A 12,500-nucleotide genomic window follows, 5' to 3' on the forward strand; every position below is an offset into this window, starting at 1 on the left:
ATAAAACCGGCTTTGTGGAATACCCCTCTGGTCTCTATTGTTTGTTATGTTAACAAAGAGACATTTGAGGAGCATACCAAGATACTAATCCTCTGAGACCTGACTCTCTCAACATAACCCGGAAGCACACACAACTCGGAACATAATGCTGAACACAACTATAAACACAACCCTGGACATAACGCTGAACACAACTCTCAACACAATGTTGAACACAACTCTGAACACAAACCTGAACACAACTCTGAACACAACCCTGGACATAACACTGAATACAACTCTCAACATAACACTGAATACAACTCTCAACATAATGCTGAACACAACTCTGAACACAATGCTGAACACAACTCTGAACACAACCCTGGACATAATGCTGCACACAACTCTAAACACAATGCTGAACACAACTCTGAACACAAACCAGAACACAACCCTGAACACAACTCTCAGCACAACCCTGAACACAAGCCTGATCACAACTTTCAACACAACCGTGATCACAGCTCATAACACAACTCTCAACACAGCCCTGAGCACAAAATTCACCACTGCAGAATATTTATGTCTGGGACATTTTAGCGTAAGTGATCCATCAGCCTCTCAATTAAACCCCCTCTGACGGGCGGCCATAGGTCCTGGCTACATGGCCATACTCAACACAGGAGCTTTGTGAGGAATATTGCTAATTAATAATGTTGATCACTTAGGTTGCCAAGGCACTGCCCAAAGCAGACCATAATAATGTTATGACTCAGTGGGCTGAGTCCAGTCAGAATGAGGCCATGAATTATTCACAGGAGATAAGGGAGTCACTAGGGCTCACATACACACAAACACACACTGCCAAACTTAATATATATATATTAGGGTCATACAAAATGGTCTCCACGGCTTTTTTTTGTCATTCTGTCCTTGCTACAACACCAAACCACACCCATCATGCAAAACCACACCCAACAGCCCAAACCACACCCACCCTACTAAACTCCCCCCCCCCCCCCCCCCCCCCCCCCCCCCCACACACACACACACACACACACACACACACACACACACACACACACACACACACACACACACACACACACACACACACACACACACACACACATTATACGGTAGGTACATGCTGTGGCCTCGCTAAGCCAGCCCGTTATGCCTCTAGTACATTTCTGGATTCATCCTATGGTGGCATATCACTGCGAAACAAACAACTAACTAACACGTCCGAGCATACAAAGAATATTGCGAGCACCTTTACTACAAGTTAAGTATTTCTGTGTTCGCGAGAATAATAATAAAGCCTGTGAGGAAAAAATCATTCATTGAGCACACACTCCGAGTCAATCAGCACGCAACTGACACCCCTGAGCGCCCATTGCTGTCTTCGATCTCATTCTCGCAAAGTGTGTTCCTGCTCCACGGTGGTAACCTTTTGGGACTAAAGGTGCATCACACCAAAGTGAAGCAAATATTCTAGTCGTGTTTACTTGCGTTCACACCATAAACTGCGGCGCGATTACCTACAAAGTCAATGCAAATACGCGATTAGATTCCAATTTTGGTTCACGCGGATTTCACGTGATTCTCCTCACGCAAACAAATCACTCAACTAGAATTATTTGAACTACCCCGGGCCGTGAATATCGCTTTATGCTTTGTTGTGACAGCCTATCAGTGTTCATGCCCTGAAGTGGAGATTGACCGCAACATGGAAAGTAATTGTTGCCGCTGGCGAACTCCCAGAGCTTTAATATCACGGCCAAAAGCTGATGATAGAATGAACTCATTAACGTTGGCGTTGGGTTCTCCGACGTCTCTGGTACTTCCACAACAAGTAAACAATCGCAATGTTGGTTATCTCAGCCACGGTTGAGAATGAGTTGGTGGGAACAAATCTTGTCGTTCCCAAGAGAGCCCCCACTCCTCCAATATTCTTCAACACACTTGGGCAAGTGTTTTGAAGTTTGAAGCCAACTTGCGTTACTATGCAGGTTGGAATATTCGCTTTGCTTTTGGTATGAACACACAGTTGAAGTTATTCAGCCTCAAGCTAAATTTGCGATAACGTTCAAATATTTCAACCCGCGAAGGACGAATTTGCATCATTAGCGTGAGTACAATCGCGCAAAATCCTTGTGAACCAGGTCGCTCACGCCGCACCACTCAAGCCATCTGCGCCGCCTGCTTGGCCGCTGCTTTGTATTGACTTTGTATGTTTTCGCGCCTTGCTTATAGTGTGAATGCACAGTAAGTCGAGAGTTTCATGACTGGCTGCATCGCTGCCAGGTATGGCCACCGCACAGACCATCGAACGCAAGGCTCTGCAGAGGGTGGTGTAAACTACCCGGCACATCACCAGGACTGGGCTGCCAGCCATGCAGGACCTCTACACTCGAGATGTAGGAGTGAAGCACATCTGTATTCCGGGACCTCAACCACCTAGCCATTAACCTCACACAGAGTTACCATCTGGCAGACGGAACAGGAGCATCCGCATGCGAAGCAGCAGGTTCAAGGACAGCTTCCTCCAGCTAACGATAAGAATAATGAACTCTGGACTGTGATCACCCTACCACCAGCGCCCCCCCCCCCCCCCCCCCCAAACACACCCACAATTATTTATAAAAGCTAATAACTATATTTAACTTGCAGACTTTATGCATATTTTATTGTATTTCCTACTAACTTCCTGCACCTTCGAGGAGAGCTTAGATTAGAACACTGGAATTTCATTGCCAGCATAGACTGCTGCTGCAAGTTTACTGTGCATTTGACAAAATAAAGACCTTGAACCTTGAACCTTGTTTAGTCATTTAACAGACAAAAATTGTCATTGGCGATCTTCCAACCAAGCTTACATGTAGCTCCAATCACAGCACCAATTGTACTCCTTTCTTCCAAACATGTCTGATGTCCTAGTGGACCAGAATTTGGTGTAAAAGGCAGTTTTGGATATAGGAAGGACTTACCACCCTGAGACTTATTCTAGGGCCCGACTAGGACCCCCACACCAACACACCTCTGGGGTGACAACACAGCGGTTGTCTTCTTTCTCATGCATTCTCCTTCACATGTTTCCTTGACCTCATGATGTTTTCCATCATGGTCAAGGAAAGGTGGTTAGGAAAGGACATAGGACCTAATATTTTACTATTCGAGCTCAACCACGGACAAGGAAGAAACCGGCTGGGCCATTTTGGACATTTCTACAATGGACGGCAAAAATATTTATGCTGATTTTTATCAAATTTGTTTTACTTGAACACAGTACATTATAACTTTGATGAAATTGGTAGGGGTAACATTAGTCTTACTATGTTTACCTTACAGCCCTCGGGATCCTGCTGGCTGAAGCTAATCAAATGGAGTGTAAAGTGAGGTTGATTGATGACACCTATAAGCAAATACACTGCAGATTGAGGACCTACCAGACCTAATGATGAGCCAAGCAAATTAGGTCTGGGCGGCACGTCGGCAAGCAGGTTGAGCAGAAAACAAAGCACTTTTGAATAAGTTCCCTTCATCGTCCTTCTCTGGTGCCAAATTAAAGAAGGACAGAGATAAGTTGTAATATTAAAACGCTAATCACAAAGTATAACTTGCCTGGTAACCAAACAAATCTTGCGAGCTCATGTTTCATTTGCTCTGCAGATTATGTCAGGCTCCCCTCCCATACACAACGATTTCTGCCGGGTACGAGATAGACAGCGCAAACACAACCATTTATCTAACATGAGATGGGATTATTACGATGAAAGGGCAGAGGAGCACCGTAGTGGCAACAACAAAGATGGCTGTCGCTGATATAGGCAGTCTTTTCATTATGCCAACTATACTGACGGTTATCGACACCGTGTTAAACAAACTGGAATGTATATTTTCACTAAAAGAAGAACAACCAACTGAACTTAATACTTTAGTGAGAAGAAATATGGCATTTCGTTGCTCAGTGCTGCGTCACCCGTATCTTTGCTCTGATTGGTTGTAGGCGTATCTAATTGCATCCAGAGGCATTGTTGTCTGCGCCCCTTGGGGATGCTTTTTGGAACTCTAACATGAACAGAGAGGTTCCATTGCAGTTTGCAATTCGTCTGGCGATGCAAGGCTAAAGTAGAACAGCTGGAGTGTAAAATTGGTCATTGTGAAACGCCTTCTGTTGTAAAATAATCAATTTGACTGGTTTATTACAAACATAAATTTTATCAGCTTGGTAAGTCTCCTAAATAAACACAGTATACGGTTTTACATCAGAATGTATCACTCTTTGTTGGTGATACTACTATTCTGCTATGCATTGATAGAGTTGTCGACTGTAAACTCCCATATCAACGTAAATATAATGTAACCTAAAAGGCTAATGAAAACGTTGTTTTGCCATGTCTCACATAGGACGCGCTTTGGCAGTGTTAAACAGATCAATATATCCCCATAATGACAAATCATTTCATGCTGTCTTAACAATGACTAATGACCATGGCCAAAACAAAATTATTACCAATAACATTCCAGTATCATTGCGATCCACAATGCAATAAAAGTTTTGATATTAAGGCTTTCATTTTAATAATAGAACACTGATAATAAGAAAAAAAAACATGTGCTCCATAAAATATAATTGTTTGAAAAAAATCGTATCAACCCAAACTTTCTGAACAACTGTGAACTGCTTAGCCCTGTGATTAACCAGACGATCCATATGGTTACATGGAAATGACACTAAAGACCCAATATTAAGACGTAAATGAAAGAATAACCAATTTTATCTCAATCCATGTTGTATGCAAAGACCATGATGAATGACAAAGTGATTTGACTGATGATTCAATCTGTTATACCCAAACATGCTTAAGAATCCAAGCATGAGGTTAATACAAATTTAAATAAAAATATATTTCTAAGCACAAGGCAATACAACCGGAAAAATAATTCAAATAAAAAAATATAATTAATTCTGTTGAATTTAAATTACATAAAATATGCATAATGCTTGGGCTACAGATGAAACCTCAGGTTCACTCTTCGTATGACTTTGGTTGCATCTGCTTTTGAAAGGGTTTTAACCAGTTGTTCAAGCTGTTTTAGCTGGTTAAAAATTGTGGTGATTTTTTGGGGTGGGCAATTCAATTTAGAACATAAGGGGTGTACAGAAAACAAGTGTACCATTGAATTCCATTATGTGACTCATCTCCATACTCCACACACACTAGTGCCTTTTTGAATGTTTGTTATTGCATATTTTCTTATGCGCCCTGGGTTTCTGTTTTGTCTTGTCCTGTGTTGCTGTGATCTATCTATCTATCTATCTATCTATCTATCTATCTATCTATCTATCTATCTATCTATCTATCTATCTATCTATCTATCTATCCATCTATCCATCTATCCATCTATCCATCTATCCATCTATCTATCTATCTATCTATCTATCTATCTATCTATCTATCTATCTATCTATCTATCTATCTATACAAAGTGACTTATGTGTGAAGCGCCATCCACTAGGGCTCTCCGAGTTCTTCCCACCATTCCCTTCTTTCTCCATCCTATCGGATCACATTTCCTTAAGTCAAACCTCAATCAAGTTATATTCCTATCATTTTATTTATTTAAAAGGGACAGTGTGCATTAATCAACATGGCCATTACATCGGACATATAAATGCACCAGATTTAGTTAAAAAGCTAAACCCTGGCAGGTTGATGTTAGAGCAACATAAACAAAACTTTTTGTTCTTCATTCTTGTTGGCAAGGGCTTTGAAACCAACCCCTTCCTGTCTATCTCCATCACTTCTGTCTCTCTTCCCCCCTCTTCCTCTCCCTCTCTTTCTCGTTCTCTCTCCCTCTCTATCTCTCCCTCTGTCTCCCCCTTTTCTTTTTTCCTCTCCCACTCTCTCTCCCACTCTCTCAGTTTTTCCTCCTACTGGTCTTCGTCATTGTGTCCCATGTTGACCAGTCCTGTCTCCCAGTGCTGCAGCAGAGGTGTCTTCTGTCTGGCAGCCCTGGGACTCTGTGGGTTAGTGGGAGAGAGAGAGAGAGAACAGAAGATGAGCAAAGACCAGACTAATGCATTTCCTGCTTGAGTATGTTCAATCCATTATGTATAAATCCAATATGCATTTAAAGAATACTTCAGGCTAAAATACTTTTACATCCTTACATAACATATATCGTCAAGCACAAGTTATTTCCATGGTTTATTTTCTGGGTGAATAGTGTATAATGTTGTATAATATTCTGATTCATAAAGCTTTATAAACACGTATACACAATAATGCATTTCATGTCAACACCTTAAAAACGTATTTGCATAAAATAGATAATATTCTTTATTAACAATTTATAACTAATTACGAATTGCCTACTAATGAGTATTCATGAAGTTACATTATTCATTAACTATCAATTATCATTATTATTATTACTACTACTTTATTAGTAGTAATGGTTATTCAGTTTTTCGAAAAGTCTACCGATGAGTCAAGTAACAACGTAATCTCTATAGAAAGGGGTGCGATACAAAGGTGCCTTTGTACCTTTAGAAAACATGTCTTTATTAGAACTAGAGCAGTGGGTCTTCTTTTTAATCTGACTAGTGAACTATGGCAACAGTCAAAACAGGCCCATTTCCCTGTATAATCACTTATTCAATGTTGCCCTCTGCCCTTTGTATACAAGGACATCCATCTGGCCACAAAAAGGGAAGAGAGAGAGAGAGAGAGAGAGAGAGAGAGAGAGAGAGAGAGAGAGAGAGAGAGAGAGAGAGAGAGAGAGAGAGAGAGCGCGCGCGCGAGGGGGACTGGATCAGAGAACATGGCCAGTATTCCTAAACACATACGTACGCAAGCTAAATCCAAACCCACAGAGCACTCCACGTCTCGGTGGCATTGTGAAGCAGGGACCACACCTCAGGGTGTGTGTGATCACATCCTCAGGGGAAGGCATACCAGCCTTCACGCATGGGTGAAGCTAGGGCAAAGCCTAACCAAACTCTTGACCAAAGACCAATACCTGATGAAGTACATGATTGAACAAAGGAGTGTTTTAATAGGCTGGCACACCTTCACGCCACCTAGCATCAAATGCTTAATGATACCCTATTGTCCTTTATAGGTGTGCTAGATAACTAGCAATACTAATCATGCAGCAATGTACTCCAGGAAATGAGTCCAGATAACCTCCCCAATGAACTGGATACTTCCTCAATGACATTCACTAGAAAAATTCCCGTCATGAAGAAGATAAAGATTATGTATTTCTTCCAAGAAAAGGTTAAAAAATGTACCTATGAAAGCAGAAAAAAATATATTATTTCTAAAAGTATGAAAAACCATTGTTCTTTAAATCAGGATAAACCTCAAAATAATTTTACTAAAGCTCAAGTGAATGCTTACTGCAAAATAACAGCATAGCACACTAGAGCAGTAGCGGTATAAAGTCCACGCAGGCTCATTGCCAGTCAGTGAAAGAGCCTTTAAGGTTTGCCCAGAGAGAGACATGGTTTCTTCCTGTCATTCATTCAAGATAGCTATTGGTCGACTCTCCTTATCTTAATCATAAGCAATGTTCATTATGTCTGTACAGCGTGGCTTATCGCTTGTTTGTTTCCAATAGTCAGATAAACTTTTCTTTGATAACTGCTAAAGAATGATGTATCGAACAAGGTCACTGTGCAGTCCAATGCTATCCTTATGTAAGGACAGAATCTAGTGTCTAAATAGGTTTGATCAGCTAAGTGAGCTGTTGTTAATTAGATGTGTGTTGGGATTTTAACCACTGTGCATACATAAGGAAGCTAAAGGAATGCCACCATTGCCATTACGGAAAGCTGCTGACATCCTTACAGTCCTTTGCAGAGGTTGACGTGAGGTCAAACAAAATGGCATAGATATTAGTAGTCATGCTGATATTCATGCTTTTTTGTTGACTTGAAGGAACCCACGCACTGAAACTGTTGTTCCGGTGTGTTGGAGTATCACAGTGCAGGTATTGATGACTGCACTCAGCAGGTTTGAATGCAACTCCTTGTTTATTGGTTGTAGCATTTCGGTGCTAGGCCATCGTGCTGGCAGCGAAACGTACTCAAGCATACAGATACACATACAGATACAGATGTACACACAGCTTACAGCTTCCATAGTTTTTACAATCTTCAGGGGATGTAGAAACAGTGTGGTTATGGGTAACTATTATCCCAGCACTGGCCTACCTCCAGCTGGATATCGTTCTTCTCTTCATCCTGAGATGGGGGGGGCCACAGGCCCAGTCTACCAAGAGACTGGCGCGCTATGAACAAGAACAAGAAAACAGAAAAACATAAATAACAGAGAAAGATGGGGACTCAGAGAGACAGAGAGACAGACGTGAGTCACTTTGATTTATTTTGTTCTTCAGCCAAACTGTAAGGAAATAACGAGATGAGGGATAACTTTAAAGCAATAGAAACACAAGAGGCTTCGCGACCATGGGCGGATGTAAATCAAACATTTAGATAAGAAATGAACGTCATCAAAATGGACACTTGTACCTTCAAAGTGGGTCACCAAGATGAAAATTGAGGGAATGAGATTGAAAGTAATGTAAGCCCATGTCTGTTAAAAAACATGAACGCTTTGTTTATAAAACAATGATTGCTCTTCATTTCTCAGTTTGGAGTAATACAGGTTTGGTGTTGACACGGCCTGGTCTGAATGATCCTCCCGGAACACACCCAAACGCACCCATTGGTGCATACCTACTCATGTAAATATGCACCCATGCAAATAAACACTCAAAGGTATGCCAGTGCTTTCAGACAATCAAACACGCCATCTTTAAACAAATCAGCGTAAATTAAATGTGAAATGTGTAAGCGTGTGTGCCTTTTTGCAATTTGCTCTTGATCGATGAGGCTGAACCCTGCAACCCCGGACACACCTGAAGCTCCTGCCAGTGTTTTCCGCGTTTAATTCTTCTAAAATCAGTCTTTTCAAGTCATTTCTCTCCCACTAACACAATAACGTGCCAAAAATGACTTGAGGCTTATCCATCACCTCTGATTTAGTGTTCTTTCCAGCTGAATTTGCTGGCTCTATGCGTGAGTTATGAGGCTCTGCTGCTGTATTTTAGTGATGGTAAGCAGACTCAGACCACAGTTAGTGCGTCAGACAGGTTGCAGCGGCCGCTCCAGCCACCCTGCGATGCAGCTTCCATCAAGGCTCCATCAATGAGGAACGCTCCAGGGTAGAGAGTTCAAGACCATACGCACACACGCACACACACACACACACACACACACACACACACACACACACACACACACACACACACACACACACACACACACACACACACACACACACACACACACACACACAAACACACACACACACACACACACACACACACACACACATACACACAGGCACGGACACTCCCACACACACCCTCACACACTCCCACACAGACACACAGACGGATTCACACAAACTCACAAACACAGACACAGACACAGACACAGACACACACACACACACACACACACATACACACACACACACACACACACACACACACACACACACACACACACACACACACACACACACACACACACACACACACACACACACGCACAATTCATGCAGATTTTTCAAACACACACCAACAAACACAACACACACATACATACACAAACACACGTTTACACACACACACACAAACACACACACACACACACACACACACACACACACACACACACACACACACACACACACCGACAAACACACACACACCGACAAACACACACACACACACACACACACACACACACACACACGCACACACGCACTTACACACACACACACACACACACACACACACACACACACACACACACACACACACACACACACACACGCACACACACACACACACACACACACACACACACACACACACACACACACACACACACACACACACACATTCACACATTTCCAAGAACAACAAAGCAGTGTTTTTACTCATAAAGCGTAGGTGTACTGTAAACAGAGGGAACGGGTCACCAAATCATCCGTACCACCCCCACTGCCACCACCACCAATAAGAACACGGGACTGACCTGATGGGGCCCCAGCCAGCCTGGGCCTCAGGGAGAACAGCTGGGAACGAGGAGCCAGTGGGTCGACTGAAGGAGACGTAACACAGCACGGGGATAGCTGTTCTCCCCCACCATTAACCATTCCCCCTCCACTGGCCTTCTCCTCGCCCCTGGCCCTCGCGGCCCCGTACAGGCTGGTTCTCTGCCTGCGGAGCTCTCTCTCCCGCTGCTGAGCCTCCCGGATATCCTGCTCCACTTTGTCCACCGCTAAGGAGGGGCGCAGTTTAAAAAAAGGGTTCTCCTTGGGAAGGGGCTCCTCTTCCTCCTCTTCCTCCTCCTCCTCCTCCTCCTCTCCCTCTGTTCTCCCCAGGCCATCTTCCCTCCCAAGGGACGCAGAAGCGCTGGATGTCCCCGAGCCGATCCCATTGACCGCTTGTTTCTGCGTGAGGGGGGCTGCTCTCTGATTCTGCTGCAGTGGCTGCGGGGGGTACAGGCTAAGGGAGGGGAGGTTACTCTCCAGGATGATCACCTGGCAACCGTTCCCCTCGGATAGCCCCGGCCCCTTGGGAGATGTGGAGGAGGTGGAACCCCCGGGCTTGTTCCAGGGGGAGGATGTGGGACTTTGCTGCTGCTTCTGATTCAGCAGGTCCATGCTCCGTCCCCTCCCTGATGACAAGCCACCCGCAGGGGAGGCTGCTGTCGAGGCCTTCTCCTGGTTCTCCCCGGGGGAAAGGTCGTTGGTGGAAGCCCAGGATGGTGCACTCGTCCTCGGGGTGAGATTTCCGGACGAGTCCCTGGGTTCCTGGAAGGCTTCAAAGAGCTGCTTCCTCTCTTTGAGCTGCCGCACCGTGCCTTTGTCGTAGACGCCCGGGACGGTCCCGAGCCTGACCAGAGCCTGTTCCCTCTGCACCTCTGCGTGGATCTCCTTCTGCATCTTCTTACCAGCAATCTGTCTGTCTTTGCCCTGGTTCTGCTCTGTCTTCACAGGAAGGCCGGAGTACAAAACAGGCTTCTTCAGAGGGATCTCCACATACTCTGTGGTTGGCGGAACATGTTTGATCCCCCTAGATCTTCGTAGGCTCTCCTCTCGTTGTACAGCCCGCCGGATCTCCTGCTCGATAGGTGTCTCGTTGGTCTTGATGGTGAGGTTGTCAAAAGTGCTGCTTGTAGAGAAGTCTGCAGATACTCCACTGTCACTCAGGTTGTCTTCGTAGGGATAACTGTCCATTTTGGAGCCACCATTGAGCTTGGGGATAGAAAGAGAGCTTGGCTTTTCTGTCATTCTTATTCTGTCCGGGCTTTCTTCGATTTCCAAGGATCTAACCATTTCTGTTGAATGCGTTAGCCTCTCTGACTCACTGTCCCAGTCCGCCTTCTTTTGGCTCTGCCGTTTCCTCTACCTGGCAGGCTTCTCTTGTCCCTTTGAGCCCCCGCCCTCTTCTGCCCTTCTTTCCCAGCTACAACACAACCAAAGCCTTGAGAACCGTGTGCATTCTGATTGGCCGGTTCCATGGCAACGGCAGACAAAGGTGAAAAGCCCTGGCTGTGCACCTGTTATGCTCCTTCCTGGTTGTGTCCCTTGGAGCCACCCTTAGCTTGTCCTGAGGGCAGTTGCTCCACCTGCTGTTGGCATCCTAGAATTGCAGGCTAAGTTGATCATGGGTATTCTGCGAAGTTCATTGGGCACTTTTGAGTGTTTTACAACACCAACGCATTTGTAGCTCCCTGAATCTGGATTTCAGTTTGGGCAGGATCTGCAGTATCTGAAGAGTTCTGGTTGGAAATACACAAGTACAGAAGTACAGAATAGGCAGTTGTAAATCTTCCCCTGTGACCTCCCATTCAGCCTCCACATTCTCTTGGATCCCCTCAGTCTTCTGGAGCCCTGTCTGCTGGTTCAACATGGGTCAGTGGAAACAATGATTCCTGATAATTTTGGGTGTCAGAAGACGTCAGGCTGTCCATTGGGTCAGAGGTGTAATCAACATAACTGTCTCTTCTTGTAGACTAGATCTCCACTCAGCATCGGGCCCCTGGGCTGATCCATGGAGGCGAGGAGGAGGAGGAGGAAGAGGAGACGGGAAAGGAGCCTGAGCGAGACTTTATAGGGTTGTAAGAGGTTCTTTGTCCTGGTGTTCTTCAGGCGGTTCTGATTCCATTGCTATGCCTTGACACCCAGCTACTCTGCACGATTCTTCCTCGCTCTCGGCTCTTGGTGCATTTACCATTTTGTTACAGACATTCTCTTGCGCTGCTTCATGTCCTGGTACAACTACGACCTCCTCCAGGGAGCCATGACCCTGTGGTGTTCAGTGCAGCCGGGGCCCAAGGCTCCTGTCTCAATTCATCCAGCGAGTCTAGAAAGTTCTTTGCTCCGCTGACCTGGAAGGATCGTTTTTGGCAAGGCTGTATG

General features: G+C 44.7%; 1 protein-coding gene across 1 annotated transcript; it reads right to left on the minus strand.

Annotated features, from left to right (window-relative positions):
- Positions 1-2,979: 2,979 nt before the first annotated feature.
- On the minus strand, positions 2,980-11,817 carry misp3 (MISP family member 3). The gene is made up of 3 exons (XM_056587401.1): positions 10,109-11,817; positions 8,213-8,289; positions 2,980-6,013 (listed from the first exon to the last, which is right to left on the minus strand). Exons 1-3 carry the CDS (start codon positions 11,412-11,414, stop codon positions 5,924-5,926), a joined length of 1,473 nt encoding a protein of 490 aa, XP_056443376.1. The 5' UTR covers positions 11,415-11,817; the 3' UTR covers positions 2,980-5,923.
- Positions 11,818-12,500: the final 683 nt, after the last annotated feature.

Source organism: Gadus chalcogrammus, chromosome 3 (genome assembly GCF_026213295.1).
Source record: "Gadus chalcogrammus isolate NIFS_2021 chromosome 3, NIFS_Gcha_1.0, whole genome shotgun sequence".
NCBI lineage: Eukaryota > Metazoa > Chordata > Actinopteri > Gadiformes > Gadidae > Gadus > Gadus chalcogrammus.

What these genes read in the sequence shown, in the direction of transcription:
- misp3 (XM_056587401.1), bottom strand. Translation starts at nt 11,414, where the DNA reads ATGGTTAGATCCTTGGAAATCGAAGAAAGCCCGGACAGAATAAGAATG. An exon ending in GCTGGCTGGGGCCCCATCAG is followed by an intron (nt 8,290 to 10,108) that starts GTCAGTCCCGTG and finishes TCTTGTTCATAG; the next exon opens with CGCGCCAGTCTCTTGGTAGA. An exon ending in AGAACGATATCCAGCTGGAG is followed by an intron (nt 6,014 to 8,212) that starts GTAGGCCAGTGC and finishes ACTAACCCACAG; the next exon opens with AGTCCCAGGGCTGCCAGACA.